General features: G+C 32.5%; 2 protein-coding genes across 2 annotated transcripts; one reads left to right on the top strand and one right to left on the bottom strand.

Annotated features, from left to right (window-relative positions):
• The first annotated feature begins 899 nt into the window (after positions 1–899).
• Positions 900–4,262, top strand: LOC145602003 (piriformospora indica-insensitive protein 2-like). Its single transcript, XM_081658112.1, has 2 exons — positions 900–1,501; positions 2,839–4,262. The coding sequence occupies exons 1-2, from the start codon at positions 1,283–1,285 to the stop codon at positions 4,108–4,110; spliced, it is 1,491 nt and encodes a 496-aa protein (XP_081514238.1). The 5' UTR covers positions 900–1,282; the 3' UTR covers positions 4,111–4,262.
• A 1,029-nt stretch (positions 4,263–5,291) lies between these two features.
• Positions 5,292–10,236, bottom strand: LOC145602035 (uncharacterized). The gene is made up of 9 exons (XM_081658144.1): positions 9,937–10,236; positions 9,733–9,830; positions 8,482–8,654; positions 7,547–7,640; positions 6,876–6,986; positions 6,681–6,770; positions 6,186–6,271; positions 6,017–6,081; positions 5,292–5,683 (listed from the first exon to the last, which is right to left on the bottom strand). Exons 1-9 carry the CDS (start codon positions 10,175–10,177, stop codon positions 5,577–5,579), a joined length of 1,065 nt encoding a protein of 354 aa, XP_081514270.1. The 5' UTR covers positions 10,178–10,236; the 3' UTR covers positions 5,292–5,576.
• Positions 10,237–12,981: the final 2,745 nt, after the last annotated feature.

The following is a 12,981-nucleotide window of genomic DNA, read 5'->3' as shown; positions in this document are numbered from 1 at the left end:
CTTATTGCTAAAATGGTAAGAATTTACTTTTTTTTCTAATGTAAAGGAGATTGATTTTGAAGTATATAGTTTTCAAGTTATGAGATCAAACCCTTATCACTAGGTCAATTGTTGAATATTGCTGGGCAGAAAAATATGAGTATACAATTGTCTTGTAAATCTCATTCTACAAATTGAAACAAAGTATAAAGCTCATTCTACTAAAACAATCAACTAATGATCTAGCTTAAAAATGTAATGAAATATCATCCTTAATACTTCTACTACATCATACAGTAGAAGATAAGGTGAAAGTTGGTTCTAAACTTCTAATTAACATTGGTATAAGAATACTTGTATAAGATTAGGTACTCTCCTTCTCTTATATCACAAAATCACGTGTCGATCAATGTTACTACTTATCTAATCCTGTAAGAATTATTACTTCAAAGTATACTTTTTTTTTTTAAAAAAAAATTTAATTTTTTTTTTTTTTTTTATTGACAATCAAGAATACAACAAAGTATACTTACTCTCAGCTGTATACCTTAAATTACTTGTATTTACTTTTAAGTCATAACTTTGCAAGATAACAACCACTAAATCCTAGTCAACAAAATAATTATACATACTAACTATTCTCGTACAAATTAGACAATTAGTTCAACTTCTCTGTCCTCCTCCTTATTAATTTTCTTGGGAGAATAGTAACAAAACATAAATGAAGAGATAAAATGGCATTCTGAAACAAGATCACAAGTCTGCCCTAAGAAAACAACAACACTGTAGTACACTTTTAAAGTTTATTTTCCATTTCTCAAAAACCACATTTCTTTCATTTTCATAGCCCCAACCCCCTCTTTTACCCTATTAATTATCCCCTTTTTATTACAAAGTAATTATCATTTATTTGCTATAATTTCTTTTTCATCCTTTGAAAACTGTGCATTTTTTCTTCTCTTTGCTTTTTAGCCTTCTTCTTCCTTACACTTCAGTACCTTTTCTATTTGAGTACATCATTTTGTGAAACATCCTCTGTTTTTTCCTTCCTCTGTTTTCTGAATTTCTGATTTTTTTTTTCTTCCCTCATTTTATTCAATAATAACCATATTATATGCATTTTTCTTTCTCCAGTGAGTTATTTTCCATTTTCATTTCATAAAGATGTTAACTTTTTTCAATTCCCATGTGGGTTTTTTAATCTTGCATTAAAATAGGTCCAAAATAATAAAAAACAGAGGAAAATTATTTATTTTTGAATTTTCAACCCATAAATTTGTTGGGTTTTTAGTAAAAAAAAAATATGAAGAAGAATTTGAGAAAATTATGGTTTGTAATTTTCTCTCTCCTAATATTTTCCATGGAAGGTGAGTGGTGCAATGGAGAAGAAACAGGGGATGAAGTAGCAATAATGGAGAAAACAGAGAAAGAAGCACTTTACAATGCAATTCAAGGTTTTGTGGGTAATTCGTGGAATGGTTCAGATCTTTATCCTGATCCTTGTGGTTGGACTCCTATTCAGGTATTATTTTTCTCATATTTTTGTGTAAATTTTATGGCATTATTATTATGTTTACAGTAAGTGTATAATGTACTTTTACCTACTAAATATATGTATGTGTATTATTGTACTTCAATGTTGTCATATCTTGCTATTTTTTCTTGATTTTATCTGTGTTGTGATAAGTTTGTGTTGGTTTCTGTACATTAATAGAGTTAGAATAGTAAAACACTGTAGTTTGTTCACTAATTTGAGTAATTTTGTGGTCTTACTAAAACATATAGTGTGCAAGGTTATTGAAAGCTTGTTCAATAATCTCGAGTATCATGTAAAATTTTGGGGTGAAAATTCTGCATTCACTTGATTATTTACATATAAAGTTGAAATGTTGTTAAATCTTTGTTCCTCCTGTAAATGATAGAAATATTGTAATATTGTATCAAACTATCTCAAAAGCCCAAAGTGTCTTGGAGTTTTCAAATGTTACTACCACTTTATCCGAAATTAATTATCAAGTTGATAGTGGGTTTTCATTAAAAGTGTAACTAGTTCGATTACGATGGAGCCTATGGGGGTAACCATTCCCTAATTAGCCTTAATTTTACCGAGTTTAATAGCCTCTTCTAATCAAACAAGTTCGGATTAGTACCTTCTATCCCTACGCAATAAATCCAACTTACACCATTTCAAAATTTGATTTTTTTTTTTTTTAAAAAAAAAAAATAGGGTTTTAACTTTTAATAAGTGGTTAGGAAGCTGATATTGAGTAACACAAGAATAGTGACATGCATAAGAATAGTGACATGCACAAGGGGCAATAAATTACTACCCCAATTATAAGGTTTATGGATGCCGCATGTGCAATGTTTTGTAACATGGAGTTGCATCCTTGATTATGCTTTTTTCATTTTCCAATTTTGTTCATATTATTTGAGTCCCTACTTTCTATTTCTTTTGTTAAGTCTCTTATGCCAATTTTGTTGCTAAGGTACAAAATTATCATCATAAAAAGATCAAATTTTTTCATCATTTGGGTATTATATTGTGCAATGATTATTTCATATCTTTGAAAAAAAAAGTAAAAAATTTGCTATTTTTCAAAAGTTTCCATCTTTACTAAGTTTGAAACTCAAAAAAATCCATTACTTTGTTCATGCAAATTTCCAAAGTTTGGTTCATTATATAGTTAAAGGTGATTTCTAGTTTTTATTCTATTCTTGTGAAACATGTCAATTTCTTGTGGTGGTTACATTTACAATTTTACATTATTGAACTTGCTATACAAATATGGTAATGTTGAAATAATTTCAAACATATGCATTTTTTTGGTAAATTTTTTCTGATATTCTATTCTGCAGGGTGTTTCATGTGACCTCATCAATGAATTTTGGTATGTTACTGATCTAAGTATTGGACCTCTTCATGACAATTCTCTAGCATGTACCAAAAACCCTGAATTTAGGCCACAAATCTTTGAGCTTAAGTATCTCAAATCTCTATCTTTTTACAATTGCTTCATTTCTCCTCATAATTTGATCACCTTACCTAGTAACAACTGGGAGAAGTTGGCTTCAAGACTTGAATCTTTGGAATTTCGCTCGAATCCTAGCCTTACCGGACCAATGCCTACTGTTTTTAGTAATCTCCTACAGCTGCAATCCTTGGTGTTGATCGAAAATGGAATTACCGGGACATTGCCAACAGATATAGGCAACTTGGTGCATTTGAAGAGACTAGTACTTTCTGGGAACAACTTTACGGGCCGAGTTCCTGAGACTCTTGGCAATCTGAAGGAGCTCTTGATCCTTGATATGAGCAGGAATTCATTATCTGGGTACCTTCCTACCTCAATTGGGTACCTAAATTCACTCTTAAAGCTCGATATAAGCAACAATATGTTGATGGGTAATATTCCTAGTAATATTGGCAATATGAAAAATTTAACTCTGTTGGATCTTAGAGGCAACAATATTACTGGTGGATTGACAAAATCAGTTGAAGAATTGGATTCATTACAAGAGTTGGTGTTATCTGATAATCCAATAGGAGGTGAAATTAGTAAGATTGATTGGCAAAAGTTGCAAAATTTAATGATTTTGGACCTCTCAAATCTTGGTTTGTCAGGTGAATTTCCAAAGTCTATGATAAAGTTGAAGAAGCTGAGATATGTGGGCCTTGGTAACAACCATCTTACAGGTTATCTGCCTTCAGAAATTGCAAATATGTCTGGTGTAAGTGCAGTTTATGTTAATGGGAATAATCTGACAGGGGAGCTGAAATTTTCTGAGGTCTTTTATCAAAGACTAGGGAGGAGATTTGGGGCTTGGAATAACCCAAATCTTTGTTACGCGAGTGTGCTAATGTCAACCAGGCACAGTCCGATTGGTGTGAAACCTTGCAAGTCGGAGGACATCTTGGTAAACACTAATATGAAATACGAGTTGAGTGGTGAGAATGGTAACGTTCTACGACAACATGCAGCTTGGATTCCTTCAGCAACTGCATCTAACAACCAAAATTCGGATATTATATCCTCTTTGGGACTGTCAAGCTGTAGAATTGAAGGGTTTTGGTGGGTTTTTCTAGTAGAGTCACTAATGATAGTTTTGTTATTGAATTATATCTTGTAATGTAGGAAGATTAGGTGCTTAAGGAAAAATTAGATCCATTTTCAAAAACAAAAAAGGAAAATGTAGAAGTATGCTTTTTCTTCTGATCTCTATCATGTCATAAATGATGAAACTAACATATATTCTCTTGCTACAGAGTATTTTAAGTCAAACAAGACATATCACACGTATGTTCTGTTGTTGATGAGTATTTGCTTCTATCTTGCTGTCAATTATTTCAATTTATTTTACGTTAAGGTCAAGCATACGCCCAAAGCATCTATTGTACACCCGATACAATGTGCCCAAATGCCCAATGCATGTATGACTAGTATGACACGCTATGACTCGATGAGCACATGTCGCGTACATGCCATGATGTCGGCTTGTTACAAATTCTTCATAAGTTTTGTTTGAAGGTAGTCTAGAATAACTAAGATTATGATTTTGAATTGTTTATCAAACATATAAAATGTGACAAGTTGAAACAGACTAGCATTACATTTGCATGTGTAAAATTCCCTTATAGTGTAAGGCCTCTTGGAGAAGATAAAAAGGATTAGGTGCTCCAAGATAGTAGGGGACCATGGATCATCGTGGAGGCTTCTGCTGCACAAAAGGTCTTTATTGCATGAGCAGATACTTGATAAAGCCTGCCGTATATAATGCCAAACTTTTTAATGATTGGTTTACTAGATTTAATTGCAAGTACAGACAATTTGATGTTTAAGCCCTTGTTTTATTTTACAAATTTGGTTAGGGCGTTAGGCTATTTAGTCGCAATCAAATTATAACTGTATAAATCTTTACATTAATCTGCGTTTATTTTAGCAGATTTCTACCAATGATAATTTATTCATTTATCAAGCAGTGTATTGGGGCCTTGGGGGTGAAAGAGCTGATTTTGATACACCTATTGTGAGAGCACAACTTTTTGTACTCGTCTCACTATAAGGTTTCCCAAAACCAATTTTAGGTGAGTAAATCATTTTCTGCAGAAGTCGTAAACTCTTCCAACGGTTCTAACCCAACTTTAGCTGGCTAACAAGAGAGAAAGTTGTAAAGTCAGATTCACGGCTAGCTATACTACTTGACTCGTCTGTTTGAAACTATGAAGACATTAGTTTTTTTTTTTTTTGGTATGTAAATGAAAGCATTAGTCATACTGAAACTAGTCCCATAAATCAAGTACAACACATGAATACAAACAAATTTAGACACTTCTATAGCTATTTTTATTTATTTTCAAAAATCAAAAATTTGTTTTTACTACATCATACAATCAGCATTCTTGTCAATGCAAACATAAACCCTATCTACCTACCCCCAAAAACTCACTTTAACACCAAAATATGAGATCAAAACAGTGCTATGATCACATTCACAGCCAAGCAAAATGAAAAAGAAAAGGGAACCAGTCAACCTGAAATGGAGCAAGTGAGGGAAAAGAAGCTGCTTCACATTCGTGTAATAATCTCTGAAGACATTTACATTACTTTAAGAAATTCAGCAAAGCTTGGGTATTTTGGCTCCCAACCGATTTCAGCACGAGTTTTAGAGTTGTTCAGTCTTTTACCAAGTGAATCGTTTGAACCTGTGACAAGAAATACGAGAAACTAGTTAAGCAAGGTTTTCCTGAGTGCATAATGGATAAGAGGCAATTATAGCTGCCACCTTAATCGGTAATTATTTTTGGGGGGGGGGGGGGGGGGATAAAGTCAAGTAACAACCAAATCTGATTTTCACAAATCTAAAGATGCAAAGAGGAAATAAAAGTTCTGAATATGAGATTTGATACAATCTTTTTCAGTTGGTGTGACGAAGATAACTACTTGTATAGCCTTTATTGGAGCAAAACTATTTTTGCAGTTTACTGTATTAGTTTTAGACATCAAGCAATTAAACTTGCTGTCCGAAATCCAATGACCTGTAAAACCATCAAAATTCCCACTGAATTTTCCACTCTTAATAACCAGGTCCATAATTTCTTGCCTGCACAGAATAGAAGGGTAAATTTACAAGATTAGGAAAAGAAAACAACTGAATTATTAATCAGTAAAGCAGTATGCTAAGATGATCCAAGATACGATGAATACCTTGAAAAAGGATGATTGTCACAACCTAGGAAGACCCTCGCACATAAATTCTTTTTCAAGATTGCAATTGCTAGTGATGCAGCATCCTACAAGAAATTACCACAAAAAAAAGTGTGAAGTAAAGAAGGGGTGGGGTACCAATATGATCAAGAGGACATATCACATGACATACTGAAGAAACAAGCTAAACATTCAAAGCAGAATACAGTATAATGATGCACTTGAACCTATAATTGTTTATAATACATCTCATGCTGCATACAAAATATCAGAATGCCAAACAGCATGGACCTTCAATTGGTAGCCAATGATCGATAAAAAAATAAATAAATAAATAAATAAAAAATAAATAAAAATAAATAAATAAATAAATAAATATTTTAGAACCCTATGAAATTCAAATTTTAATGTAACCGTGCTCCAAAAAAGTATCAATAAACTATGATGATAGCATGATTGAAAAAAGCACTAGTTATCATGGGTTAGAGGTTTTACTTCATAGTGAAGAAGGTTGACAAAGTGATCTGGACGAAGATCACTCTTTCCTTGCTTCAACCAATAAGTGTGAGCACCTCTATCAGCTTTGTATTAAGAGTCAAGGTTATTAACAACTTAAATTTCTATTATATACTACGTACTAAGAATTGGAAATGCAATTCAGCAGATCTATAAAAGGAAATTAAAGGATATATAGAGTCCTGCCAATCGAAGAACACAACCGCCAATATCTAGAACAACGTTCTCTGCTTTCAGAAGGACGTCTGTTCTAGGGCTCTTTCCCATTGGTACAGTAGGGGTTTCCTGTGAAACCATCAAGAAAAAGAGACTCCATCAAAATCAGAAATATGCAAACCTGGTACCTAAATGCAAGAAAACTGAAATGTTCTGAGAGCTAAATCTAGTGACAAATAAAACTGCAAGAAGTGAACAAATACATTCCAGCCACTATTGCTAGCTGAGGCCTGGGCCAACATTCTCTAATGAAATGGGACTATATTGAATAATTTGAACAAACTCTTGTTGCATTTTAGGCAATTAACACAAGTCTGAACGGCTGTGTTCTTTTATCAATCCATGTTGAGGAATTTGATTCACTCATGAAATATACTGCAATAATGTAAATGGGAAAGAAAAATCCATGGGCACATCTGGGAAAGCATTGTTGAAGAAAAATATGATAAGAAAAACATGGCTATCTTGATGTATATGAATACATAGTTCTGGACCAATATGTAAATGGTATGTAGAGGTATTTTCCTTCTAAAAAAGGGATCAGATAAGTCATATCTCAGCAACAAATTTGACATAGAAAAATAAGCTCATACGATGATAACAGCAATGTAGTACAAGAGATATAACACCTCATCACAATTCCCATTGTCAGTACCGTCAACTAGTCCAGAGCTTGAAGTGAAAACAAATGATCCTTTACCATTCCAGCTTGATGCCGCTTCCCTGTTTGCAATGCCATGGAAACAATTGGCACAGCAATTATATAAGGTTCGGGTAGTTTTAAAATCTATTTACTTCAGCAAATCAACAAGTATAAAGAAACAAAGAAAGCATAGTAAAAAAAAAAAAAAAAAAAAAAAAAAGAAAGAAAAAGAAAAAGTATTTTGTAATTGAAAGAGTTGGCCCATGATGAACATAAAATTTGCAAATAAAAACACAGTAACATTAAAGCCTAGATCCTACTCATCCTAGGGAATCACTTAGTGAGATCACATTGGGTCATATGATTACTTGTACAGAGTGTGGGTCAAGACTCAAGATGTTTAATAGAGCAACATACACAAGCTGGAAACTTTATAGGAATTATGTTATTCTGTTAGGTCTGAATTGAAGGTCAAGATGTTCAATAGTGTAACATGTTCGATAACGATATATGGGACTTGATTAATTACAGGCATTCACTTGATGCAACTAATTGTGCATGTATCATGTTTGTGCTGGCAATCTGGCATGACAAATATTTGGCTTTAGGATGGTTTGCATTTTACTGCTGCAAGGCAGCAGACAAGTAAACTATGTTAATTATTTGTATTACATGATCTTAAAAAATTAGATTTAATCCAATTTGGTCTCACCTAAAGTAGATTAAGCTTAGCAATAAAGCCAGATCCAAAAGCTTGAGCTATTGAATATTTTTGTCCTGTTTATCTTTGCTGTTTTTAGTCTTTGACATAATTATATCCTTTGCTGAATGTCCTTGAATTTAGGTTTGATGTAGATTTCATCATGATACAATCACTTCATCATAGAATAGGATGTTGAAATTCAAGGTGTATAAACTTACCTAACATCACCTGCATAATCTGGACTCTTTGATGGAGGAGCACAAAAAATAACATACGGAAACTGACAGGGTAGCATAGCTCCCTTCACTGAAGGAGTTATTCCAATATTTATCAATTCATCATGATGATCTGTAGTTGCGGTCTTCCCATAGATTTGAGATCCTGGATGATCCTAGACACCAAAATGACCACTTGTATCAGAATTTTCCTCTTCAAGAAAAGCATATTGAAAAGACAATAACTTTGAATTGTCATTCATCATTCCTATGAACAATTATCTTATAACAATATTTTGCCAAAATGAAAAACCAAACAATTAACTACAGCACCAAAAAAGAAGTGTCAAATTCTCACAAGCAAATGCAAGGATTTAACATAAGGTAACCAAATTATCGTTTATCCAAGGGAAAAATTAACCTGGAATAACCCAAAGTTTCCTTTCTAAACAATATTAAGTTTATGTCAGCAATTTAATGCCGATAATCCAATGTCTGAAACTAGTGTACAAGATTACACCAATTTCCGATAAACCTTATAAATATTAAATGGGCTTCTCACAGCAGTAGCTTTTTCTTGAAAAATCCTTGGGTAGCTTAATCTCTAGATATAGCTACCTAATTTTCCTATACCTCAATTTTACCGGTTCCTTTAGTTTTGTATTGGATTGGTATATAATTGTGATTTGTGTTCAGAACAAAAGCAATGGCTTGTTTGGTAGCAGGCTATAGAAATTGGTTATGGGAATGAACATTAGTGTATTTGACAAGGTAAATGACATCCTAGTATCCATGGAAATGCAGTATCATCCCCAAACTTGTGTTTTCGTTCGTAAATGCCCAAAACCACCCAATACCACCCCGACTAGAAACAGAAATATATGGAGACAATTTGGGCGAAGTATTGTTACCATGGGAGTCATTAACAATGTTTACTACCACTTGCCAAACGGGTGTTAAGGATTATGGCCATAAATTTTCAGTAACTATTGTACCTTTACAATATAAAATCCACCAAGGTGAACATATATTATACATGACTAAATGAACATCTATTATGGCAGTGGCTCACTACAAGATTGGGTACGGTACACAACACGCTACCAAAGTACAGTATTGTTTAACTAAGCTAAAATGTACCACATTTACATACAAAGTATTAATTTGCCTTAATCAGTTTTCGAGGAATTAGAGGAACTATTTTACATAGGAAAGAAATAGGAGGTAAAAATGCAATAGAAATGGCGATTACACCTGACTCCATTGTTGAGCTACCAAGCGACCAAGAACACCAGGTCCAACAATTAACAAATCATTCTCACCAACTACCACAGACGATGATGATGATGTTCCTGATTAACAATCAAACTGTCAATTAATTGAAACTTCTTAATTACCAGCAAAGTGTATAATTGTCGAAATTGGAACAATAATTGAAAGGGAGAGAAAGTGGCTTACCAACAGAGGCGGAGGAAGAGATTGCACGAACAGTGGAAGCCATTGATGACGATGATAATGACAATGACAATGGTGGTGGTAGAAAATTGGAATTAGGGTTTGAAATTGGAAATTGGGGATGAGAATTATGTGAGGTCCAGTAATTTGAAGAGAGAGAAAATTTGGGGGAATTGGAGTGAGAATGTCGAAATGTTTTGAGAGATGGAATGCCGCAGAAAGCGTGGGTGGTTGTCATCACCATTGGAGAATGAAGATGAAGCTGCAACTCTGCAACTGTATTAACTAATAAGGTAGTTTGGATGGAGCTCTTTCTTTTTACAAAGGGAAAAGGAGGTAAGTTCACACTTAAGCGGATCCAGAGTAGACCCGGCAATCCTGACCCGACTCGAAACTATTGCTCCGAAAATGATCTAAACCCAAACTATCCAACCCGACCTGAACTGAAATAAAGTTGACTCGAACATTACCTGATGCCCAAAATGATCGACCCGAAACCTGAACTTGACATGACCCGAAGTGACCTGACCCGATTTAAACCCGAATTGATTGACCTGAATTATATTGACTCGACCTGAATTGCCCCGACTCAAATTGACCCGATTCGAATTGATCCGACCCGAAATGACCCGATTCCTGAAGTGAAAAAGGTGAAATGGTAAATCACTTATTTTAGGGCTTCTTTCTTTTCTAAGTAATGGGTACTTACGATTTTTTTATTTTTTTATTTTCTTAACGATTTTACTTTAATTCTCCAACTATTTTCTTAAGTGAATTTATTTTGGTGACCCGACCCAAACTTGACTCGACTTGAACTAACCCGACTCAAACCAACCCGACTTGAATTTGACCTGAAAATTGGTCTTAAAAATTGACCGACCCGAACTTGACCCGACCTCAACTTAACCCGACCTGACCCAACCCGAAATCGACACGACCCAAACGACCTGTTTGCCATTCCAGAGGTAAAGAAAAGCATGGGTCGTGTTGTGTAGGCTCACGTGATGCGCCATTTGGACTTTCGCTTTATTGAGAGGGTCGTGCATATATAGATGAAAAAATAGTTGATCGTGCCGGGCTCATGCTGCTTTTTTCTTTTCTTTTTTTTTTTCTTTTGCTCTCTTCTTTCTATGCTTAATAAGATTATTACATTTTTTTTTACCAATATACCAAAAAATGAAGTATAAAAAAAATATTACATGACTCGCTAGTACACACTGGCATGGATGTCAGGCTCATGCTAATTTTTCATAACCGGAGACCACGCACAACCTGACATGTGTGTTGTATAATTAAGATACATATCTCTCTAAGACTTTAGAGCACGGGCCTCTAGGAAACTACAACCACCTCTCGTACCGCTTTCACTGTCACGCACCACCTCACAAGGGTGTCCGCCTAGTTTTCTTATCATGTTTCTTCTCTTCTTCATTTCCCCTTTAAACTCTAGCTCCCATCTCCGATTTTTAGATCATTATCTCCTTTCACATCTTCGTTCATACTTCATTTCTACTATTTCAATAAGTAATACAAGTACTTATTATCTCATTTCACATTTACTTTTCTTTCTAATTAATAGCATATGATAACCACACATAAACTGATCATCTAAAACTTTGTGTTTTGATAAGTAAGGTTTTTTTTTTTATTATTTTTTTTAATGCTATAATCATCTTCTAAGTAATCAACCTTCTCGATGCACAATAAGATTAGTGTGCACTAGGTTTACTTTAAAAATTTTATTTAATATATGGTCCGATGTACCTATTATTGATTCTATTATTAGAATGAAATATTTGGTGTTAGTTTATATAAAAACAAAAATGGATTATGGATTTAGAATTTTATTTAAATTAATAAAAAAGATTTAGATTATTATTTATAAACAAAAAGAAATCGACAAATAGGTTAAGACGTTAAGTCTATCCTAGAGGTGATCGATCATTGGGCGGGCCGGACCGGGTTGAGGCAAAAAAATCAACACACTTCTCGGGTCGGGCTGGAATTTGTGTGCCCAAACCCGTAAAAAGTGACCGAGTCGTGCGGGTCGGGCCAAAAAACAACTAAAATGCATAAAACCGCATTGCCAAACCTGCTAAAAATAAATAAAATTTTTGATTTGGACGGTACAAAAAAACTGCCCAAAATCCTTCCAAAATCAGATAGGGCTGGGCTAACTTTGATCGGGTCTAGTATATCCCCGGGTTCTCAAATCTTACCTATGTCGATGGTTTTTACTGACATACTACATTCTAATTTTTCTTTAACCTTGATAGGCTCTGTTCTTTAGAGCTGCTCTGCTCTGCTTTGGCTTCAGTCTGCTCAGCTCTGCTCTGCCCTGCCCTGCTCAGCTCTACTCTGCTCTGCTCGGCTTAAAATTAATACTTAATATTGAATTAATAACAATAATAAATAATTAATAATAATAAATGATTAATATTAAATAATAATATTAAAAATTTAATAATAATAATAATAAATATTTAATAATAATAATAAATAATAAATAATTAATATTTAATAGTAATAATAATTAATATTTAATAGTAATAGTAATAATAATAATAATATATCATATATCATATTTAATAATAATAATAATAATATTATTAAAAATTAATATTTAATAATAATAATAATTTATATTTAATATTTAATAATAATAATAATTTATATTTAACATTTAATAATAAAAATAATAATTAATAATAATTATAATAATAATAAAAATAATAATAATTAATATTTAATAAAAATAAAAATAATAATACTTATAATTAATAATAATAATAATAATTGATTTTTTATAATAAAAATTAATATTAAGATAATAACTAATATTTAAAGATAATACTAACTATTAATTTTTAATAATAATAAAAAAATAATATTAATGATAATATTAATATTAATAATTAAATAATAATTAATAATAATGATAATTATAATTAACATAATAATAATAATTAATATTTAATAATAAAATTTAATGATTATAATAATAATAAAGTGATAATATTAATAGAAGATAATAATAATAAAATAATA

The sequence above is a fragment of the Chenopodium album genome, chromosome 21 (assembly GCF_948465745.1).
Source record: "Chenopodium album chromosome 21, dcCheAlbu1.1, whole genome shotgun sequence".
Lineage (NCBI taxonomy): Eukaryota > Viridiplantae > Streptophyta > Magnoliopsida > Caryophyllales > Amaranthaceae > Chenopodium > Chenopodium album.
This window is presented reverse-complemented; position numbering and strand designations above follow the sequence as displayed.

Excerpts from the sequence above, each read along its gene's own strand:
- LOC145602003 (XM_081658112.1), top strand. The coding sequence starts at position 1,283 with ATGAAGAAGAATTTGAGAAAATTATGGTTTGTAATTTTCTCTCTCCTA. Across the intron at positions 1,502-2,838 it reads GTGGTTGGACTCCTATTCAG|GGTGTTTCATGTGACCTCAT; the intron begins GTATTATTTTTC and ends TCTATTCTGCAG.
- LOC145602035 (XM_081658144.1), bottom strand. The coding sequence starts at position 10,177 with ATGGTGATGACAACCACCCACGCTTTCTGCGGCATTCCATCTCTCAAA. Across the intron at positions 8,655-9,732 it reads TAGCTCAACAATGGAGTCAG|GATCATCCAGGATCTCAAAT; the intron begins GTGTAATCGCCA and ends TTTGGTGTCTAG. Across the intron at positions 6,082-6,185 it reads GACAATCATCCTTTTTCAAG|GCAAGAAATTATGGACCTGG; the intron begins GTATTCATCGTA and ends TATTCTGTGCAG.